The 21,192-nt window shown below is 38.3% G+C and overlaps 1 protein-coding gene across 1 annotated transcript in view; it reads right to left on the bottom strand.

Moving 5' to 3' along the window:
• The window catches only part of LOC145764330 (uncharacterized), a 28,180-nt gene extending 6,988 nt beyond the window's left edge, over positions 1-21,192 (bottom strand). Inside the window, exon 1 of the mRNA XM_082575947.1 lies at positions 20,948-21,192. Coding sequence (XP_082432073.1) covers positions 20,948-21,113 — 166 coding nt within the window. The 5' untranslated portion in view covers positions 21,114-21,192. The remainder of the gene's footprint in view (positions 1-20,947) is intronic.

The raw sequence follows: 21,192 nt of genomic DNA, 5'->3' as shown, positions 1-21,192 counted from the left end.
GTCCAGCCGGAGGTTGAAATTACTGTAAATGTGAAAGATTATGCCGAAAAATTTTGGTTTGTTGACAATGCAGGCATGGGCGACACCAGTCGCAAACATCCATTTTGAGCTTGGGCCAGAAAAAGCGATCGGACATGAGACGTTGAGTTTGTTTAATGCCGGAATGAGCTAAAGAGTGAATAATGTCTAAGGTCTGTCTAAGCATATGAGGACTGAGGAGGCACATAAGGACGAAAGCGGCGCTTGGATGTCTCCGCTAACAATGAAAGAACATTTGGCGCGTGTTAAGTAGCCAGATGAAGAGATGAGTTATCATGCAGGGACGGAAGTGGAGTGTCTTGATTTTGTAGAATGGCCATACGATTTAGCATGATGATATAATAGAAGCGTTTGCTCTATAGATTTCACCGACATAGCATTTCTGTAATCCTCCAGCCTCTTGCTTGGTAAATTTTATTTGAGTTTTCAACTGTTTGCCGTTACTTGCTCAAGCTAAGTCAAATTGTAGTATTTGATAGTTGCGTTTTTACCAAAATAATGAAGAAAAGGAAGAAAAAAGAATATGGAGGTCATGAACATTTTTATTTAATTAATATGCATTTTTTTGTTCGTTTTGGTCCAGTTGTGTTGACATCTATTTATATTGTAGACTAATTTTTGTTTCGATTCAGTTGTGAAGAGTTTTAATGAACGAAAACCGGTTCCACGATATAAATCAAATTTTATTGAAATACTATTGTGAGTGTTAGCCTTGTCAAATATTTTAAGGTTCAGAGTTTAGAAAAAAAAGCTATTGGTATATCTTCAAATACGGCAGCCAGTGTTTTTTTTAAGGTGTTTTGGGTGACCGAAACGGCCCCCCAAATTTCTCCAGCGGTTTCCCAAAATTTGGACTTGCAACTACAGTGCCTTGTCAGTTGTCACAATCATTCATTTTATGTTGCGTTGATTGTATGTAGTTTAAATGCCTAGGTTTGTACCGCATCTTTAGAGATGATTGTTTGTCCTAAAGTAACCTTTGAAATCAGAAATAACGTAATAATTGCTTTTCTTGCGAAACCTAGATTCGAGGTAATTCTATTCCTTCTGGACTCTTCTCTGACTTAAACTGAATATTATGAAGCTTATGATGTCATAAACGTATTTACTCAACCTGACGTTTAGTTTTAACAATTGTTTGTGACGTAACTTAACCGAAGCTTCTCGTAGGTGGGAGAATATTTTTGACTGATCGCATCGTTGCTGATGTCAAGCAAAGCCTATGCTGGGCTACCATGGTCGACGAGACAACCGATATTGCTACTTTGCAGCAATATATTACATTTGTTCAGTACGTCAATAAAAAGGGACGCCAGGCAACTGTATGTTTGGATATCCGTCGGATAGACGCTAGCGGGGCAACTGCTGCCAACCTATTCCGACTCTGGAAAGAGGTCGCTGCTGACTACAGTCTTGATGTGGGTAAACATGTCGCTATTGCATGCGATGGAGCTGCTGCAATGATAGGCCGCCGAAATTCCCTCTCACAGAAATTGACTGCACAAAATCCGATTACCTACACAGTGCACTGCCATGCGCATCGCTTAGCCTTGGCATGTACAGACACGGTAAAGGAGCTACAACACATCCAGGATTGCGAACGTGGCTTAGTCCAAACGTGGAAGTACTTTTCAATTTCGCCGCTCAAGACCGCAAAACTACAAGAAATGCAAACTATTGATGTTGATTCGTCTGCGCGAAAATTAGTTAAAGCCTGCCGTACTCGCTGGCTATCTCATGGTCAGGCTGTAATCGCAATGAAAGCAGAACTGCCTGCTGTACACTAGGGTGGCTCATTTTCCTTGATGTTCTTTAAAATTTTTGTCAGTTTGGAATAATGTTCCATTTTGCTCACTGATATTCGCAAACCAAAAATTTTTGTTGGGTTTTGACCTTTGACCCTGGTTCACCCAAGGTGAAATTCTGAATTTTTCTGAAAAATTAGTAAATTTCGAAGTGGTTTAGCAGTATCTGAAGAGGGAATTTCTCAAAATTTGACCACGTGATTTTGACGTCACTTCCTCTGTTAACTTCCACGTGGAACATCTTCACCCTATTCCAAGTCTGAGAGTCACTAATTGTGCATGATTTTAGTGTCATTTTAGTTGATTTTACAGCTTTTCGCAGACAGTGAATCTATAACATATAGAGCAACAAAAAATTTTGGCACAAAAGATGAGAGTCATTTTAGAGTATTTCAGGGCCCCTGATTCCGAAAATGCACTTAGTTTTGTCGAATTGGCTCTAGTTTTCGAGATATTCGACAATGAAAATATTTTTGAAATTGTCACTCAAAAGCTTTGAATTAGCAAATTACTTATTTTCAGCCCTGTTTACCATTATGATGTCATAATTGCACTTGTCTAGTTCAATTGGTTCATATTGCACGAAAGTTCAAAACGCAAGCAAAGGTTGAAATGAACTGTGTTTAACGTAAGGGAGACATAAATATTCAATGAAAACAGTTGTGAATCAGTAGACCTACATCACAAGAAAAATATCCCAAAAGTCATGTGTTTATGAATGCAGCTTTATATTGAAAAGGTAGGCCTACTGAAATGGATACTGTACAAATAAAGTTTTATTCTAAGCCTTTGCAAACGCCAAGTCTGCTGCAAAAAGTTTTTTTATGGTCTATAGGCTAAATAAATGGCATATAGGCTAATAAAATACGCCTTTGACAAGTAGGATGCTGTACAAACAACCCAGATATATTTTACTGCATGAGGCAACGCAGAGGAGCAGCGCATTCTGCGATAGACACAGCGCTATATAAAAACAAGCATTATTATTATTATTACTTTGACATGAAGCTGGGTGATCAAGATAAGTCCTGGGTTCCTCCTAAAGTATGCAAACATTGCACTCAAACCCATTTCTGGGCTCAAGGCTAAGAAGTTCAGAGTGCCATGGCATAAAGAGAACCGTGGAATCACCATGAAAATTGATACTTCTGTACGGTGAGCATGTTCAAAGGAAGTTGGAACATCATGTTTACATGGTCCAACCTCTTCGTAAGTCCAACCGTTCTCCTCAACGTGGTGGAGAGGTGGCAACAACGTATGCTATATACGTTGGCTAAACGGCTCTGGTCTGGGGAAAGACCTGGCAACCTACCCCAGAACTTTTGCCAAAATACTCTATGATGACAAAAGGAAAAAGACATCATGCTTGGTTTGGTCAGCGGAGGAAGAGGAAGGGGGCGCCCAAAAACAAGATGGCTTGACACAATTGTAAATGACAGTGGTATGGGAGTGCATGAATTGAAGGAGGCTGCGTGGGATCGAGAGATGTGGAGAAAGATGACGTATAGAGTGACCGAGAGTCGTAAACGACTGAACGGATGAAGAAGAAGAAGAAGCAAGGCAGTCATTGCGTGGACGTTGCTATTTCTGTTTTTTGTTTGCCCTCTCTTTTTTCAAGTGGTGATTTGCTTGAAACAATAGAAAAACGGGCATGACTGAGAGTAACCTCAATACCTTCAGTAATGTTTTGGAGCAAAGTCAAGCTTTTTTCTCAAAACCATTTCTACCACCTACTGTAGTAGTTAAAGATTTAGTTATCAAAAGTGGTAGCTGAAATCTTGGCTAACTCAAAAATTAGAGCCAATTTGATAAACCTTAGTGCATTTTCAGAATCAGGGGCCTTGAAATATCTTAAAATGACTCTCACATGTCCTGCCTTTATATATAAAAAAATTTTGTTGGCCTGTGAAAATCGTTAAACATCGTCAAATGATTCAAGAAACTGAAAGCAGTAGATATTTACTACAGTGAACGGTGCACAAAGAAAATCATGTCTGAAATGTGGTAGAATTCGACATTTTGAGAGTAATACACGTGTCAGTGTTCATAGAGCTGCTAATTAAACCACTTTGCTTGCTACAAGTTTGTGTTACTGCCTCTTATTGTGTCCATTAAGATGCTAGAGTGCATTAGAAGATAGCGAGTGAGCAGTTTCAGGGATAAGCGAAAATTCGATATTTTGAAAAAATTCAAACCAGGTGAACCAGGGTCAAACGTCAAATTTTTTTTTTGAAATTTGGTATAGGAGATACATTTACCAAAATGAACAATATTACAAACTGACGAAAAATTTAAAAGAAAAAAATCAAATATAGTTATTACTATCTGAAGCCTTTAATAATATAATTAATAATTATAATAATTTAATATAATTTAATTTAATATAAATTAATATAATATAATAATTTATTAATAATAATAATTAATAATATTAATAATAATTTATTATAATATAATTATTATATATAATTATATATATAATAATATAATATAATATTAATATAATAATTTAATTTAATATAATTTAATAATATAATAATATTTAAATAATATAGTTATTTAAAAGAAAAAAATGTTTTTTTCGAGATTTTGCGCCAGTCTACTGTACACGCTACGCTCCAATATTTTGCTACCGAGAAGAAAGATTGCACAGCAGTTGGTATTCTTCATTTAATTTGCTCCAAACGCTTTCTTTTCGCCCTTTACTTGCTGAATGCTGCTTTGGTCCATCTCAACAAGTTATCATTGTTGTTTCAAAAAGGTAGTTTTCACTTTTCTCACATGCAGTCGGCACTTTCAATATGCAAAAAAGAGATTAGGAGCATTGCCAATTCATATCAGGTTTTAAACAGCATAAAACTTGACTGGGAGAAGATTTCAAAAATTTTACCAAGATCTCAAAATACACTTCTTGAAGATGATTTTAAACTGCTGCGATTGACCACAGAAACATACTGTGAGGCACTGCTCTGTAATCTCAAAGAACGTTTCCCTGAGCCTGAGGTACTCTCTGCTTTTCGAATCTTTGATGCTAATGAGATTCTTCTTGATACCCCTCAGCGCCAGCTTTATGGGAATGATGATCTCTCGCTGCTTATCAGAAGATTTGACATTGTTCCTGCTGAACAAACCTTGAAAGTACTAAATGACTATCAAACGTTGAAAGATAGAATGACAATGCCAGAATTTGAGTTCTGCCAAGATCCCGGTGATGTCTGCAGCAAAATTGCTCGAGACAACGTATTCCAGCAAATGTTTCCAGAGCTGCATCGACTTTGCTGCATTGCATTGTCAATTCCTCTAGCAACCGCCTGGCCAGAGCGAGGATTTTCGACTCTATGTCGTGTTAAAACCAAGCAACGAAATAGGCTACTAGATATCACCCTGAATGCTCTAATCAACATTTCGATGAACGGTCCGGAGCAGCTCACTGACGAGGATGCACAAAAGATAGCTGAGAAGTGGCAAAAAACAAAGGACCGACGAACAGTGACAGTGCGAGCATTGAAGGCGTTGGAATCTGCAAACAACGAAGAAATAGAAGCTGGCGGATGGGAATGGGATTGCGAATCTGTTTTGTTGCATGAGATAGAACCTGAAAAATTTGTTCTGTGATTGTGCACTGCCAGTAGCCTAATAAATAATTCGTTTAAGCAAATATGGCTATTTTTTGGTATTTAAATGAAACACTTGCGGTCTCTTAAAACTACTTAGCGGTCACCCAAACCAAACCTTAAAAAAAACACTGACGGCAGCTATGGGGGCGTTTGCCAGCAAGATGTTGAAGATTCTTAGAGAATTGAGCTATATATAAGACAAGTGATGGGGGCGTTTGCCAGCAAGATGTTGAAGATTCTTAGAGAATTGAGCTATATATAAGACAAGTGACGAATCTGTCAGGGCGAATGTGGTGCGGTAGGACGGCGGAGAGCGCTAATTGGCGGCTTGTTGTCCGTGAAGACGGTGAAAAAGTAACGGAAATGTCGAATACCGAGGTAAACAGCTTTAAGTTCACGGTTAAACGTGGAATAATTGCGTTTCGTTGAAGTAAGGGACTTCGAAAAAAAGCCAAATGCCAGAATTGGCCGTGCACATTTTGTTGCAAGGCGCAACCAACGTGAGTAGCGGAAGCATCTACTGCAAGAAAAGTTAGAGCATCGTGTGCAGGAAATGCCAGAAGGTATTCTTTAGATGACAGAGGATAACTGCTGCGACCTCAGAAGTCCACGTGAAACGTTTACGATTGTTCTTGCAGAGGGTGGTGAACAAGGAGTACAGCGGTTGCAGAATGTTGGCAGTCATGAATGAATTTGGAATAAAAAGCGATTATTCCCACAAAACTACGTAATTGTTTCATTGTGTTTGGTTGAGGAAACAAATCTTTTCAGGGTTAGGTGGAATACCTTGTGACGAACGAAAGAGATTTATGAAAGTAATTTGAGTTACTACGAAAGTACATATTTTTCTGGTTAGATCAAAACTGGCGAGATGTGAGAAAACCTCTTGAAGGTGACGGATTTGTGCTCTTTTTCGGATTTTGAAAAAATGAGGATATCGTCTATGTAGCAAAAAATAAAGGGTAAATCGCGGAAGACTTCCTCCATGAGGAGTTGAAAGGATTGACTCGAATTAGATAGACTCATGGGCATGAAGCGGAATTGAATAGAGCCAATAGACGAGATAGCAGCGGTTTTGGGTATATCTTCGACCGCAACCGGAATTTGATGAAAACTCTTGAGTAAGTCTAAATTAGAAAAAATGTTGCAGCCATGAATGCAATTGGCAAAATCATGAAGGAAGGAAAATGAATAACAATCTGGCTGGGTTTAAAGTTTAAGTTTACGATAATTAACCGCGATATGATGGGAATGTCCATTTTTCTTTGGCACCATGTGGATAGGCGACGCGTAACGCGAATTGGAATACTCAAGGTCAAAGTCAGTATTGACATCAAGGTCAAAGAGAGTATTCAGTTGTTCGGACAATGCGTCAGACATTTCTGGGGACATGCGTCGTTTGGGTGACCAAACTGGTGATCCGAACGTGATGATTTGATGCTGTACATGATGAGAAATAGATTTGGTCAACGACGAGTGATCGAAAACATTAGCATATGCTTCCAGAAGAGAAGGGTGGATTGCGAAGGAACTATGTGAGAAGCGCTTTGACTTCACACAGCATAAATGTTTCGTCTTTTACTAAACAGCATAAGTCTTTAAGATGAGAATTGGTCCCAGGAATAGAAGAGATTACTAAGAGAGCCAGACGAGTTGGTTTCAGTCAGTTTTTATTGCGAAAGTGCTGATTAATAAAAGAAAAGGCTACCAAGAAACGCATAGGCTAACATCCTGGCTTCTCGACACAACATAAATCTTTGAGATGAGAATTAGACCCAGGAATAGAAAAGATTACTAAGAGAGCCAGACGAGTATGTTTCAGTCACTTTTTATTGCAAAAGTGCTGATTAAAAAAGAAAAAAGCTACCAAGAAAGCTTGGTCAGATCACCGCTTTGTTGTGCGATTGCGAAATCATTGATTACTTGGCATAAAATTTCGGTAAAAAAAAAAAATTCAAAGAAAAAGTGAGTTGTTCGATTCTGAAAACCCTTTTTTATTTCCACCCCTATCCTAGTAACTACTTCCATCCCAATCACGCCCTGGGATCCGCGATTCTAGTGCGGGCTTGATACACCTATCTTTTTCCCAGAAGAACAAGGCATTTCCTAATATTTAGAAGAAATGAAGCATATAAAACTGTAACTATTTATTTATATCGTGTTGATTGTGTACTAATTGCCATATGTTCAACTTAAATTCAGCTTTGTCAAGTGTTAAATTAATTCCTAGCCTATTTTTCTTTTTTACCATGTTGTTTCATTTTAAACATAATTCTAATCAGTTAACTGCTGCATTGTTGCCTTCCTAAAAAACAAACTGCTTTTCATCCCACAGTCTGCAGTAATGAAGAAAACGCCTGACCCGGATATAAAGAATTATCTGGATAGCCTGGTACGCACTGCGACTGTTTTATTGGGCTGCTTTCTATGCTGTTTTAACGATATCGGCTTATGCATTTCAACATCCATCTGTTCTATTGCAGACTGCAGTTCAAACAACTGTGCCGTATAGGAGGAAGAAGCCTATATGACACGGTTAATCGATTGATGCCTCATGTGCTTTTAAGAGAAGTCGCGTGCTACGTCTCGCGGACGGGAAAGAGGAAAAACAAAACTAGTGGAGAGAAAAAGTTTTACATTGATTCAATGCAAAACTTGAAGATGGTCGTAGCCTCGTAGGTAAGTAGTTTGTTTAAGTTTTGTATTCACCATTTGTTGGTATGATATCGTCTCCAGAAAGAATACTTATTATTCATGATTAATTTTCAATGAAATAACAACCTTGGATATAACATATAGTTTCGGCGACTATGCTTATGGTGATGTCCTTGTATAATTTTACCTTGTTAACATTTTATACCTTAATTTGAACAATTATCCTTTCTATATCTTTGCGCATTCCATTGACGTAATTTAAATCCTTACTTATTGCAAGTCCAACCTCATCGTTACTAACAATATTGTCAAACATACAATTCTGCATATCGGGTTTATTATTAATAACGTGACTTCTAACTATTTTTGATACCAGTAGAAGTGATTTTCGTGCATTCTTGTGTAATTATATCACTCCTAATTATTCGTATTTTAAATCGAAGGGTCACTCTACTAACTGGTTAAAGTTTTCAGCTGTGACGTCATAATCGTCTTTTTAATCAATTGTTTCCAAAGTATTTTTTAATCTCACTCGTAGCTCATCATCAAACTTATTTGCAGTAGTTTATTGATATTCGAAGCCTAATTGCATTTAGCAACGTTGTGTCTTTGTAAAAAAACAAAACAATTATTTATCAAATTTTTACTGGTAGGCTAACGTTGGATTTAACCCTCTTGTAATCTGCCAGTATTTTTTTTATAATCCGTTGCTTTCAATTTCTAAACTCTGAACTGTCGTTGTAAACTTCGAAAACTTTTTAACTTAACCAGCTTTTTATATATACTGTATTTATACTTTCACAATTCTACTGAATATGTCACGCCCATTAAATCGCACAGGTCTAAGACTTTTCAAGATAGCCTGACCGGTGTTGATTTCACCTTCCTGTCTGCTGAGCCCACTACTTTTAGCTGGCCGACGATGAAGCAGGGCCTATGAGTGTGCACCCAGTCCCACAACCCAGTTGGTGAAGCCTCACCAGTAGACTCTGCTGTTTTCACAAACTCGTTGCTTTGTCATGGCCACGAGTGTCCGACCCGTGATTCCACACCACACAGTAGCTTACCTATCGCATGCCACAAGTCAGCTCCACTATTTTTACGGTCAAAATCGAAGACTCCAGGCCTTATGCCCCATTCGCCTCACACTCCCCACACTTATTGCAGGAGGGCATCTCAACTTTACCGGGATGTACAGTACAAGCTTACCAGGGACACTTGCAAGCGTTTCATCGTTCGCCTTTGCTCCAGATTTTATTTAATTTTCGTCTCTCACGAGAATTTAAATTTTCCTTGTAGCTAAGCTTCTCTTCTCGTGGGAGACCTCAAAGTTTATCCGCTCTGCCTACGGGCAGACCGGGTATAGGAATCAAACGTACGTACCTGTGTTACGGTCACGTGATGGAGACATGGGTGCTGCCCGGCTATAAAACTACTGTCGGTACCAGTGACCCCACACGACGGACCGCCCAGCCCGACCTTTATTGCGATTGCGGAAAGGTAAGCCTGTCTCTCTGGCCCGTTCCACCATTCTAAATTTTGCGAACCAGTCGTATAAAATTTTTGATCCACACTTTTCTTCCACAGGTACCTAGACTCCCCAGCCTGGCCCCCGCGACCTAAGCTGATAGACTTCCCCTTAGGGTGCACTGCCACCCTAAAATCACACCGCACTCCGGGGTGTGGCAGGCCGGTTCTTTAAAGTCTCTGACCTGGCAATGTTTATTGTGTTCTTCTCGCCGTGCCAATTATTTTGTAGGCTACTCGTGCGTTGTTGATCAAAATAAAACAGTTCATCACCGTATTTTTGCAGGTGCTGAGCCAAAGTGGCACGTTCTTTGGACAGAATTCTGGAAGCTTAATTAAGATTAAGTGGTTAAAAATTAGCAGGCGTGGAGATAGAACGTAATCCTATTGAGTTATAACTATGCAGCGCCGAAAGCGCGGGACGCAAGGGCGCAGAAATGTTTGCAATAGTATTACGCAGTGACGATCGGTGAGGGAAAGCAAGGAAAGCAGTGCTTACCTGAGCGAAAACTATGCAAAATATAGCCTAAAGACTGAATTCTAGGTTTAACTTCTTATTATTTTTATCACGTCTATTTCAACTTGAAAATTACTGTATTCGTGACTAGAATTACTCGTAACGCTTGTGAGTAGTCTAAGTCCTCACCAAACTGCATGTCTTGCCTATAAATGCCAATTAACGCAAATGCTCCTGTCAAAAACAACCACTGAGGCTTCAGGGAAGCAACTATCAAAGTTGCTTTCCCCAGGTTCAAAAATGTCAAAAAACGCCTTCGTTTTATCTAATCCTCACTCGTTTTGCAAAACGTCACCAGCTGCTTAGCCAATCAGATGTACTATGGTTAGAGTTGCTTTCCCAGTGACGTCAATGCGTACATTCGCTAGACTAACTCGTCAGAATGGTCTCTCGACACGGTACAGAGCACAGCATCATAAAGGCGAAAAGATTGTTGCTGTTTTTTGATGTCTCCTTGCCATGTACTTTAGCCTACTAGCTTTCATAGTCATGCCTTTGCCCTTTTTACAGCGTTGATATAACGTTACTTCGCCAATGAACGTTCAGGTGCGGGTGCAATATTTAGTTCGTTAAGCTTCTATACGCAGGAGGCAAACTTATCCAGCTTTTTGTACAAATTGCTTGCGGTTGTAATGTTTAGGCCTAAGTGTTAGTTTTTGTAGTGTAGGCTTAACTGAATATCTGAGAATGAACATTCATGACGAATTAAATATTTAGACAACTATTATTCCATGTCTAACACTGGATTTGGGTCCTGCAACGTTAAAATTAAGATTGTTCATGACTTCTAAACATTAAATGGATGTATGATCACGACATAGGCGAAGCACATTTTGACAGATTTTTATTTTTGATTTGTTTTGGAAATGCTCTCAGAGCGCACCAAATTGGAAGTGTTTTTCAAAAATTTCTGGGGGAGGCCCCCCAGACCCCTCGCTGGAAAAGTTGCCTTCGGCAACACGCCTTCGGGCTTCGCCCGACGGTTACGCCCTTCGTGCTTACTACCTTGCTGCAACATATTTCCAAGTTGCTTTCCAAACGGTTTAAGCCACCGAACGTCACTGGTATTACGGTACGGGCATGGTGAGCCGGTGCTATCAAGAGTTAAAAAGGATACGGAATTATTAGAATGAGTTGCTTGAGACATTAAAAAGCAAGCAGACGTATATGCGGGCGCAGCGCCAACAGGGGTGGAATGTTGGGTAATAGCATGAGATACTGTATGAAATCGATGCATGGTGGGAAGACTTATATGCCTGACAATTATATGCAGTAAAAATGATTTCTATGTGCGGTGTTTCTATGGCAACTTTTAAGATAAGGTATGGTAGAGAAAAGTTATAGGCTACTTGATAATTAGACAGTTGAAAAAAGTTTCGGTGCTAGTATAGAATCGGCCTCCTTGGTCGTTGACGTCATCAGACGATGTGACGTCATACAAAAAAGGGCAACTACTTTTGGGAAGGAAAAAAGTGAAAAGCCGCGGAATAAGTGAAGAGAAATGGTTATAGATTTTTAAAACTTTCATAGTGCCTCCACCAAATGCGCTGTAGTTTTCTCATTTCTGATCGGATTTGAACAATTTTACTATCGTCAGAAAGCACGATACTGCATCTACCCGAATCAGCTAGTTGCAAGTCCAAAGTATGCTTTATATTTTTGCCATAGGGCAAAAATACTAAATAAATTGTTACTTTTTCAAATGGCAAAGCGTGTCGTGGCCAGAGGTGAGCAGTAGCGCGCAAATTTTTCCTCAATGTAGCGGTTGCGGATAGACACTACTTTGGCTTCAGTCTTACCTCCTCAATAAGCTACTTTCCAGTTTGAAGTAGAAAATAATAAATCGTTTTAGAGATTTTTGAAAAACTCGAGCATGAGGATAAAAAGCGGTAACGCACTACTTTTCATCGACTGGTGGCGGTGGCGCCGCTCTTTTGTCATAATGTAGCGATAACGATAAAAGGGGTTTCAAAATTAACAAGGGATTTCTATAGCCTATCTCTCGATTACGCTTTTGAGGTTTAGTTTCAATAGTGGTATATTATAATAACGTTGCAGGTCTGTTCTGAAGATCTGCTAAAAAATAACCGTCAGATCGGTGGACCGGGTCATGTCGTGGCCATTGACGAATCTCTCGTCGCACGACGAAAACCTGGAAACGCACAAGGGCGTCCAGTGCCCCAACAGTGGATGTTCGGTGGAATTGATACCACAACAAAGTAGGTTACAGTACTAACATGTTACGTACTTTCTTGATATGTTTGATTTATCCAAGTCCAAAACATTACCAACATTCTGGTATGGGGTAGAATTATCTTCAAACAAAACAATTTCAAAATAAAAAGCAAAGCAATTGAGCACTTTTTGCGGCCAACGACCTGTTATTTTGGCGCCTTTAACCTCTGAAATATGCTTGGTTCAACAAGACTTTACATTGCTTGGTTTTGATCGGAAAGGTTACTCAGCCCTGCTAAACGCTTAGTTATGATAATAGTTTTGAGTCAACATCTTTGTGATGAAAATCCTGCATGGTAATAATTGCTTAGTGGTTAAGTTCAGCGAACACAGTTGCTACAACAATTGGCCAATATCTTGTAATCGACATATAGGCTACTTGTTATTTGTAGACAATAAACTATAATACGTCAATAAACATCATGTTTAAAGTGGTTGTAATTCCAATGTTTGTTGGGGAATGTTTCATCAAACTGGTGTCACGCCGAGACCGAACCCCTCTCGAGGCTGAAATTGTACGCCACATTGCTCCTGGCACCGAAATCCATTCGGACGAATGGGGCGCATACTCCAATTTGTCTAGTGAGTGTTTGTTTCTCTTTCAGTTTCATTGCAAACATGCAATAAAGTCAATAGGCCTTTGATAGCCAAGTATCCCCAATAAATAAATAACAAGGGGCTGCATCTAATCATCTGCAACTCTCTACACGTAGACTACCCACAAATTTTTTAGTGTATGTGAAAGAAAGAATTTGAAGAAGTTTTAATGGCCGTAGCCTACAACCAATCAGTAGCCTAGTGATACGGGATTGTGGGTATATAATCGTCTAAACGAATTTATGTCAAAACAAACATTTAGCATGCTTGTTGCCAGATGAATGGAACGTTTTGTAGCCAATCTTTAAATCTAAAAAATGATTATAATTATACAGTACTTCATATTCCATTTTTTAGACCTTAGATATGTGCACCAAACAGTAAATCACCGTCATCCGTACGTGTCAGCCACAGGAGCTCACACCAATCACGTAGAAAACATGTGGCTGAGCAGTAAAAGAAAGCTGAAAAGAATGGGGGGTAGACTACCAGCAGAGATATGATTCCTGGTTATTTGGACGAATTTATGTGGAGACACCAATTCGCACGGGAACAATGTTTTTCCAGAAGCTGTTCGAGCCATTGCGGAATCATATCCGCTGCTGTAGTATCCCCAGCGCCCATACACTCAAAAGCTCTTTTTAGGGCTACCAAAACAGTCCTTTTTAGGGGCTATACTCAGCAATACAAAGAGTAGTCTATGTTGTGCGAATTTTAAACTTAAAAACGACAAAGCTTCCAGAGCCATAACAGAGAAATTGTTTCGTTTGTTTGGGTAGGTATGCTATATATGCCAGGGCTTGCCAAACTGGGGGTCGCGTAACGAACTTCAGGGGTCGCAGAGAGTATAGGCTACTAATTTGCACAAGGTACTGCATATTAACACTTCTGAGCGAGATGCTGTGACAGTTTTTAACTTTATTAAGAGTCGCGCACTCAATAGGCTGTCTATATTTTTGAAAATTTATGAGGTGAAATGGAATCGGAGTTAAAAACCTTTTACTGTATCGTGAAGTGAGCTGGCTTTCAAAAGTCGAAGCTTTAAAATGTCTAGCCAATTAACGTTGAAAACCAAAAACGTGATTTTTCCAACAGAATAAAATTCAGTCTTATTTTGTCTTAAAATTCAGTCTTATTTCTATAATTTGTCTCTCCTAGGAGAAAACATCAATATTTTGCATTGAAATCTAAAATTGATGCGTTCATCAAAAAATTGAACATCTGGAAACCAAAATTTTAAAATGATCTATCAGAAATGTTTTTATTTCGCCTACCGTTCCAACTTGAGACCAGCTTTAACTAACATTGAGCCAGGGTGGACTTGCTTTGTAGCAGAAGGCACAGCAGTCACACCCATCACACTGAATAAATGTGTTTGCTTTTTTGTTTTGTTTCCAGTAGGCTACCACATGGCCACCTGGAGATGCGGCCTGATTTGTCACATTTTGCAGATTTTGATTACAGCTACTCAGGCGCGGATCTAGGAGTTTTTTTCGGGGGGGGGCCAGAAAATTTGAAAATCAATTAAACAGAAAGAAAAAGATAAAACAGATATTAACAATGATACTACGACAGTAGCGTAGCCAGGAATTTTGAAAGGGGGGGTCTTTACGGCCGGCGGGCGAAGCCCGTCGGCGTCTTCGCCAAATGCGACACCCAGCGGCGGGGGTCTGGGGGGCAGCCCCCAGAAAATTTTGAAAAATTGCTTTGAATTTGGTGCATTCTGGGAGCATTTTCAACAAAAATGTGGGTATAAATATTCCTGTAAAATGGTGATAAGATCATGTTTTCTTCGGATTTTTCGGTAATAAACCTAAGTCTCTATGTTTTCTTGTTGCTAATTCCTGGCTGAGATATTTAAATGTTTGGTATTGGCAAAACTCGCTCTTTTAATGCAGTTTCGTTTAAAATTAGGAAAACTTTATTTTAGAGAAACAGAGACTGAAAGCATTATTCTCAATATCGTGATGTCACACGCGTGCCAAAGGAGGAGGGGGTTGTAACCCCCCCCCTCCCCTTGGCTACGCCACTATACTACGACATATACGATATGCCATAAAATAAAATATACATTAAAAGAAACAGCCATTTCATCAATTGTGAATGTTTGAAAAATACATTTTGCTTGAATAAAAATTGCTAAGCATGCAAAGTAAACTTGAAATCTGGTTTAAAACCCTGTATGCAGTGTCCATGACCAATTGGATGTTTGTATGTTTGCAAGCATAGACGGCAATTGATTGAAATTATAATGAAGGCTAAAAACTATAAAACAGCCATTCAAGGTTTCAGATTGTTTCAACTGACGTCATTTGGTTCAGCATTGGTTTCAGCTGAGTCAGCTCCAACAAATGTTGCTATTAAAATGCATTTACAGTTGTATAACGGAATAAAGGAGTCTGATCGATGGATGATTTTAACCATAATAATAACAAAAAATTACCCCCCCACCCTCCCAGATAAGTGAAGTCTGCCGTGGGACTAATATCAGTTGTGTAGACGCATATCAAACGATTTGATGCGGATACATAGAATTTCAACAATAATTCCTCGCAACATTTCGGGGGGGGCCCGGGCCCCCTGGCCCCCCTCCATAAATCCGCGCCTGCAGCTACTGCTAGTGCTTGACTGACATTTTTTGAGATGTTTTTACTTTTTGCGGTTTCTTAATGACAAAAAACTTTTTTGTTGCCTTGGGGAAGCAATAGTAGGCTAAATGAGAAAAAGTAAGTTGATAAACGCAAAATCAGACTGTTATTGAAAATTAACAGTCTGACTAAAATTTACAAAATCAAATTTTCTTTGTTTTTTAACATGTGAGGATGTTAAAACCTATTGTGTCGTCTGGGGAAAAGAATACAGAAAGCGTAAAAATCTAATTTTTAGAAAACGTTATTTAAACGTTCGCCCAAAGTTAGAAAAACCTGGAACTTTCTGCAAAATGTGACAAATCAGGCCGTATCGTTAGGTTGCCATGGCTACCCATAGGCTTCGTTGTGATGGTCAGAAATAAAAAAAACAAAAACAAACTGAACTGAGTGCCGGTAAATTGTTTTTGGTTTTCATTTGATCTAAGCTTTTCAATAAATATCAAAAATGTATATTTCGCACTGTTCATCATTTTAAGTGTAAGTGGTCTCGGAAAAATTAAGGAGATTAAAAGGGGTCGGGAGCAAAAAAGTTTGGGAAGCCCTGCTATAGGCTATTCTCTAAACAATTCCGAGGAAAGAGAGTTTAAAATTGATTGTGTTGCATGTACTTTGAAGAGAACAAGTTACCAAACTGCTAGAGTCTTGCTCTTGCCCTAGCTGCGAGAAATATCAGTGTTGTCCCATTATGACATTTATAACACTTTTATTTTGAGCGCGTTACGGCAAGATAGACCACTGCACACACAATGACACATCACAGATGCAATACAACAATAGCCGAGACACATAATCAGTAGTGTTGAAAAGGAGGTCCAGAGGGTATTTTTTGGAATCGGGCCCGAGATGATTTGAGGGTCCCGTAACCCTTCCGAAAGGCCCGGGAAAGTGAAGAAACTATCTTGCATATTTATATATAGCGCGTTTTTGTTAGAACTTAGAAGTGCCTTGATTAGGGGCTCGCGAATCTCATGGGTACCGCTACAGGGCCCAAAATATCTTCTCAACAGCCCCGCACATTATTATGGTGTTATACGAATGTGCGTCCGACCAACGAGAACTCCTTCAGAAAAGCTGCAGTTGATTTCAATTCAAGTAACATACCATATTTGAAGATCATAAAGGTTTAGACTACTACAGTATGATAACGTTGTTTCATAATTCTTCTTGCTTACTCAACATAAAACACCAATCTGGAGTTTTGTTAGTCCGACTTTTGGTTAGGTATGATTTTAAACTGTAGGCCTAGATTTGTCAGAGTCTGTGCACATTTAAAAAAAACTGCAAATTTTTATGAAACATTTGATCAAACGATTAAATTTGAATGACAAAACCTATTATGACAAAACCAAAACCTTTGTATTTGCTTTGTTTTGGAAAAAAGCTTCGTCGAGCGGTTACGTTTAAACAACGATTGCTCGTTTTGTAGATTAGATGTAAAGGTGAAAGTTTTTAAGTAAATAAAGCAAGACATACAGCATTGTTCAAATTAATTAAAACTGGGATGTTTTTGCTAACTATAGGAATCTGAATTTGTGCTCTCCAGGTCCAATTTTAAAAAATAGACTAATGAAAAATCAAGGCCTGGAGATACGTCAAGTTAGGAAATTTTGATAAAAGAATTTGTCTGTGGTCACTGTGAAGAAAATTGATCAGGAATTGTTAAAGAAAATGCGATTAGATGAAATGTTAGAAATTTGCTGAAGGAACAAGCTGAAAGAGACAGGAAGTGGGCTTACAAATGGAAATTAACTCTTATAAAAAGTAAAATGTTCTAGACTAATTTGCAATTGATCATTATTAAAATAGAACTTTAAATTATTCTAAATTTTTATCATTAAATTGTCACTAATAGAAAGGTTGACTGCTAGGCTCACTGTTTTTTGAAAGTAGTGTTGTCAGACGTGCTTAGATCTAGATCAATTATATTGTACTGAAATTCGTATCATCGAAACTGCCTTTTGTAGTCTTAATTTTTTGTGCAAACTGTTACAATAATAATCTTTTTTATTAATTTGCTTTTAAATACTTGTTTTTAACTTTTTATCGCTTAAGCAGGGGCGTGCAACTGTTTATCGCAATGGGCCACAACATACAATTATAATGATGTTGAGGGCCAGTCTATCGAATAACACATGAATTTATATGAACAATTTATTTAATGGAAAAGTACACACAATCAAGTTACACATTGAGTGAGTGATTAATGAGATGTCTGATATCTTCTCTGTCCAGAGATCTTGCCAATGTCAGCTTTGACGGAAGAAGTGGCAACTCGAAGTTGACTTGACAAGAGCTCATCTGTAAGCTGATTCCTGCATTTTGTCTTGAACAGTTTCATTTTTGAAAAGAACTGTTCACAGCAGTAGGGGAGAGTGGGGCTAGTCGGAAAGTTTTTTTTTTTAAAGTAAAATTTAAAACAATTGGTGCATAACCTGACAACTTGAAGCGGCTTAAACTATCATCTATGGTGTCTTCTATCATACAACCAAAAATAAGTATCGAGTCAATTCAGCTTTTAATGAAAATTTAAAATAAACAAACATACAATTGATTTTTCAACTAACCCCATACCTGGGGTTAGTCAAATAGTTGAGCTATGTATGTATTTTGTTATATTTAATCGTATCTTTGCTTTTTTTTACTTTTTTCTAAATTCTTGCGGTCACACTGAGCCGGTTTCCTGTAATTTTGCCTTGCTGAATCTTTTATAGCATCAATTTTTTTTTTAATGCTTTTGAAGACTCACAAAGCAAAAGTTCAGGAAACTTGTCACCTTTTGAAATTTTCCTTTGTGTTATATAATTTAATCGTCCTTGCACTTGCAAGTGTTAATTGTAATTGTAGGACTATTTCACAATTTTTTTTTTCTAACTTGCTTCTAGGTTTGGTGGCTGTGCAATGTTAAGATAGTGTAACACTGTTTTATCGATGTATATTTTAAACTTTTGGGTTTTGCCATCTTTCCCTTCTGTTGGTGTCAAATTCGTATGATTACTTTGCCGTTCTGTACATGTTTGCCCCAGCAGCAAAAAATAAATTGTATTGAAACTGAGAAAGATTTTAGCAACAGCGGTGTTGGGTCACTGTTTCAGGTGGAAGGAATGACGATTTCTGAACGATATATCAATGTGATCACAAAAAAAGTTATCCCAGACCTGCAAATAGCATTTTCAGCAGTTGGGGGCACTTTTCAACAGGACCTCACACAATGCTATTCTTCTTAAAAAAAAAACACTAATTTTTTGAAGAAAAACAAGATTATCGTATTAGATTGGCCTAGCAATTCTCCGGATTTAAATCCTATCGAAAATTTGTGGAGCATAATCAAGGCACGATTACGCAAGGACTGCACCACCATACGGAAGCTCATGGAGGCCATTATTCAGGTGTGGTTTCGGGTCCCAAAAAGTGCAGAAAACTGCAAAAAACTGATCGAATCCATGGTTCGTGCAATATTGAAAGAAGGTGGAGACCACATTAGGCAGGCCTATTAAACTATACACATCTGTTAAACTATCACAATAACCAAATATACACAAATTCAACCTGTTTTCTTGACAGTTTCAATTAATTCGAACAATACTGTACTCTTTTTATTTGTGTTGGTTTGGTATTTTTATTGTAAAAATTGAATTGCTGAGAATTGATACAAAATAGTAAAGTTTAAGTTAGCGCTAGATAAATATAAAGCATACTTTGGACTTGCAACCAATTAATTTGGGTAGATGCAGTATCGTGCTTTCCAACGATAGCAAAATTGTTAAAATCCGATCAGAAATGAGAAAGCTACAGCACGTTTGGTTGAGGCAGTATTCACCGATCACAGCAAACTGGGGGCGGCTTATAATGAACAATCGAAATTGATCGCTTTGTATTCGCATTGTTTTGGTAAAAAGCTTCGTCGAGCTGTTATATTTGAACAGCGATTGCTCCTTTTATAGAAAATATAAAAACGTGAAAGTTTTTAGTTGAATAAAGCAAGACATACTCTTTTAATTTGTGTTGGTTTGGTATTTTATTATAAAAATTGAATTGCTAAGAATTGGTACAATAATAGGCTAGTAGAGTTTAAGTTAGTACTAGATAAATATAAGAGTCTTCTATTATAGTCTTCTAGACCCTGCCAACACTGCGCCCTTTGTGGGAATTTCGGCACACATAATATTTCTATGATTCAACACACTAATGTTTTGAACACACCCCATAAAGTTTTTAAACTCAAGCAACAATTAAATTATAGTAACTATGGTATTTATGTAGCAACTTGTAACGTATGTAAGGAACAGTAGCCTACGTCGACCAAACTGTGAATAAATATTCTGTTCGTTAGACAAGCCATCGTAATATCTGGAATAAATTTGACCTCTCTACAAATAATGACAGTGCAGCTTTACTTAAGCATTTCGCCAATTTCCATGATCTGAACAATAAACCGCCTCTGTCCAACTGTTTCAGTGTTACTTTTCTTGAATAACCTAGTTTAGACCGCCTTGACGCTTGTGAGGACAAGTGGCTTCACAAGATCAAAGCCACCATCAATATTCAATCCATGATTTTACCTGCAGTGAAATAATTTGTCTATTTTCTACCAATTATTTATTTACTTTTGACCTAGTGTTGACTCCACTTCTATTCATTCCCGTGGCATTCACGCCTTTGTTTTATTTTTATTACGTCATAGTGTGTATATTTCATTTTCTTCGCAGGAACCGTAACTTGTTTCATACGAGACTGAAGATGTGAGGGCTACGACCTCTCATGAAATCGATTTCTAATAAAATATTGAGACTGTTGACCGATCCTTTGGTACTTAGACAATGCAGACAGACCAACTAGTAATGGACAAACGATCGTCGCAACATAGTAGCAGCTCAGATGGTCAGGCAGATCTCCTCCATCAGTTTAATACTAGAGACCTTCATAGATAAATATAATGCATACTTTGGACTTGCAACTAATTGATTTGGGTAGATGCAGTATCGTGCTTTCCAACGATAGTAAAATCCGATCAGAAAACTACAGAACATTTGGTAGAGGCACTATGAAGGTTTTAAAAATCTATATCTATTCCGAGGTTTTTCACCTTTTTCCCAAAAGTAGTTGCGCTTTTTTGTATGACGTCACATCGTCTAATGACGTCATTGACCAAGGCTGCAGATTCTACACTAGCACTAAATTTTCCACATGCGGTGGTTTCTATAGCAACCACTGAACTAAGCTAGGCTACGACACGAGATGAAATGTTAGATTCAAAATGATTACAGTTACTCAAACCAAAGTAAAAAAGGCACATGTTAACATCACCAGCCGCCGTTGAAATGCAGTGAGGTCTTGGTCCAAAGTCTTGAGTTGGTTGTAACAAAGTCATGAAGTTCAAGAATTTCCGGGCACCATTATAACCGAGTGTGGGAATAGACGTGGTTCCCAACAAACTGTTAACACGAGGCAGCGGAAGAAAGTCGATGGACATCTTCTGCTGACTAACTAAATTGCGTCAACACGTGTTGAAGCGTAATGGAGATTTTTAGATGACCATTATGGATTGCGAG

Source organism: Aplidium turbinatum, chromosome 2 (assembly GCF_918807975.1).
Source record: "Aplidium turbinatum chromosome 2, kaAplTurb1.1, whole genome shotgun sequence".
Classification (NCBI taxonomy): domain Eukaryota; kingdom Metazoa; phylum Chordata; class Ascidiacea; order Aplousobranchia; family Polyclinidae; genus Aplidium; species Aplidium turbinatum.
The sequence above is the reverse complement of the archived record's forward strand: the minus strand, read 5'-3'. Positions and strand labels throughout refer to the sequence as shown.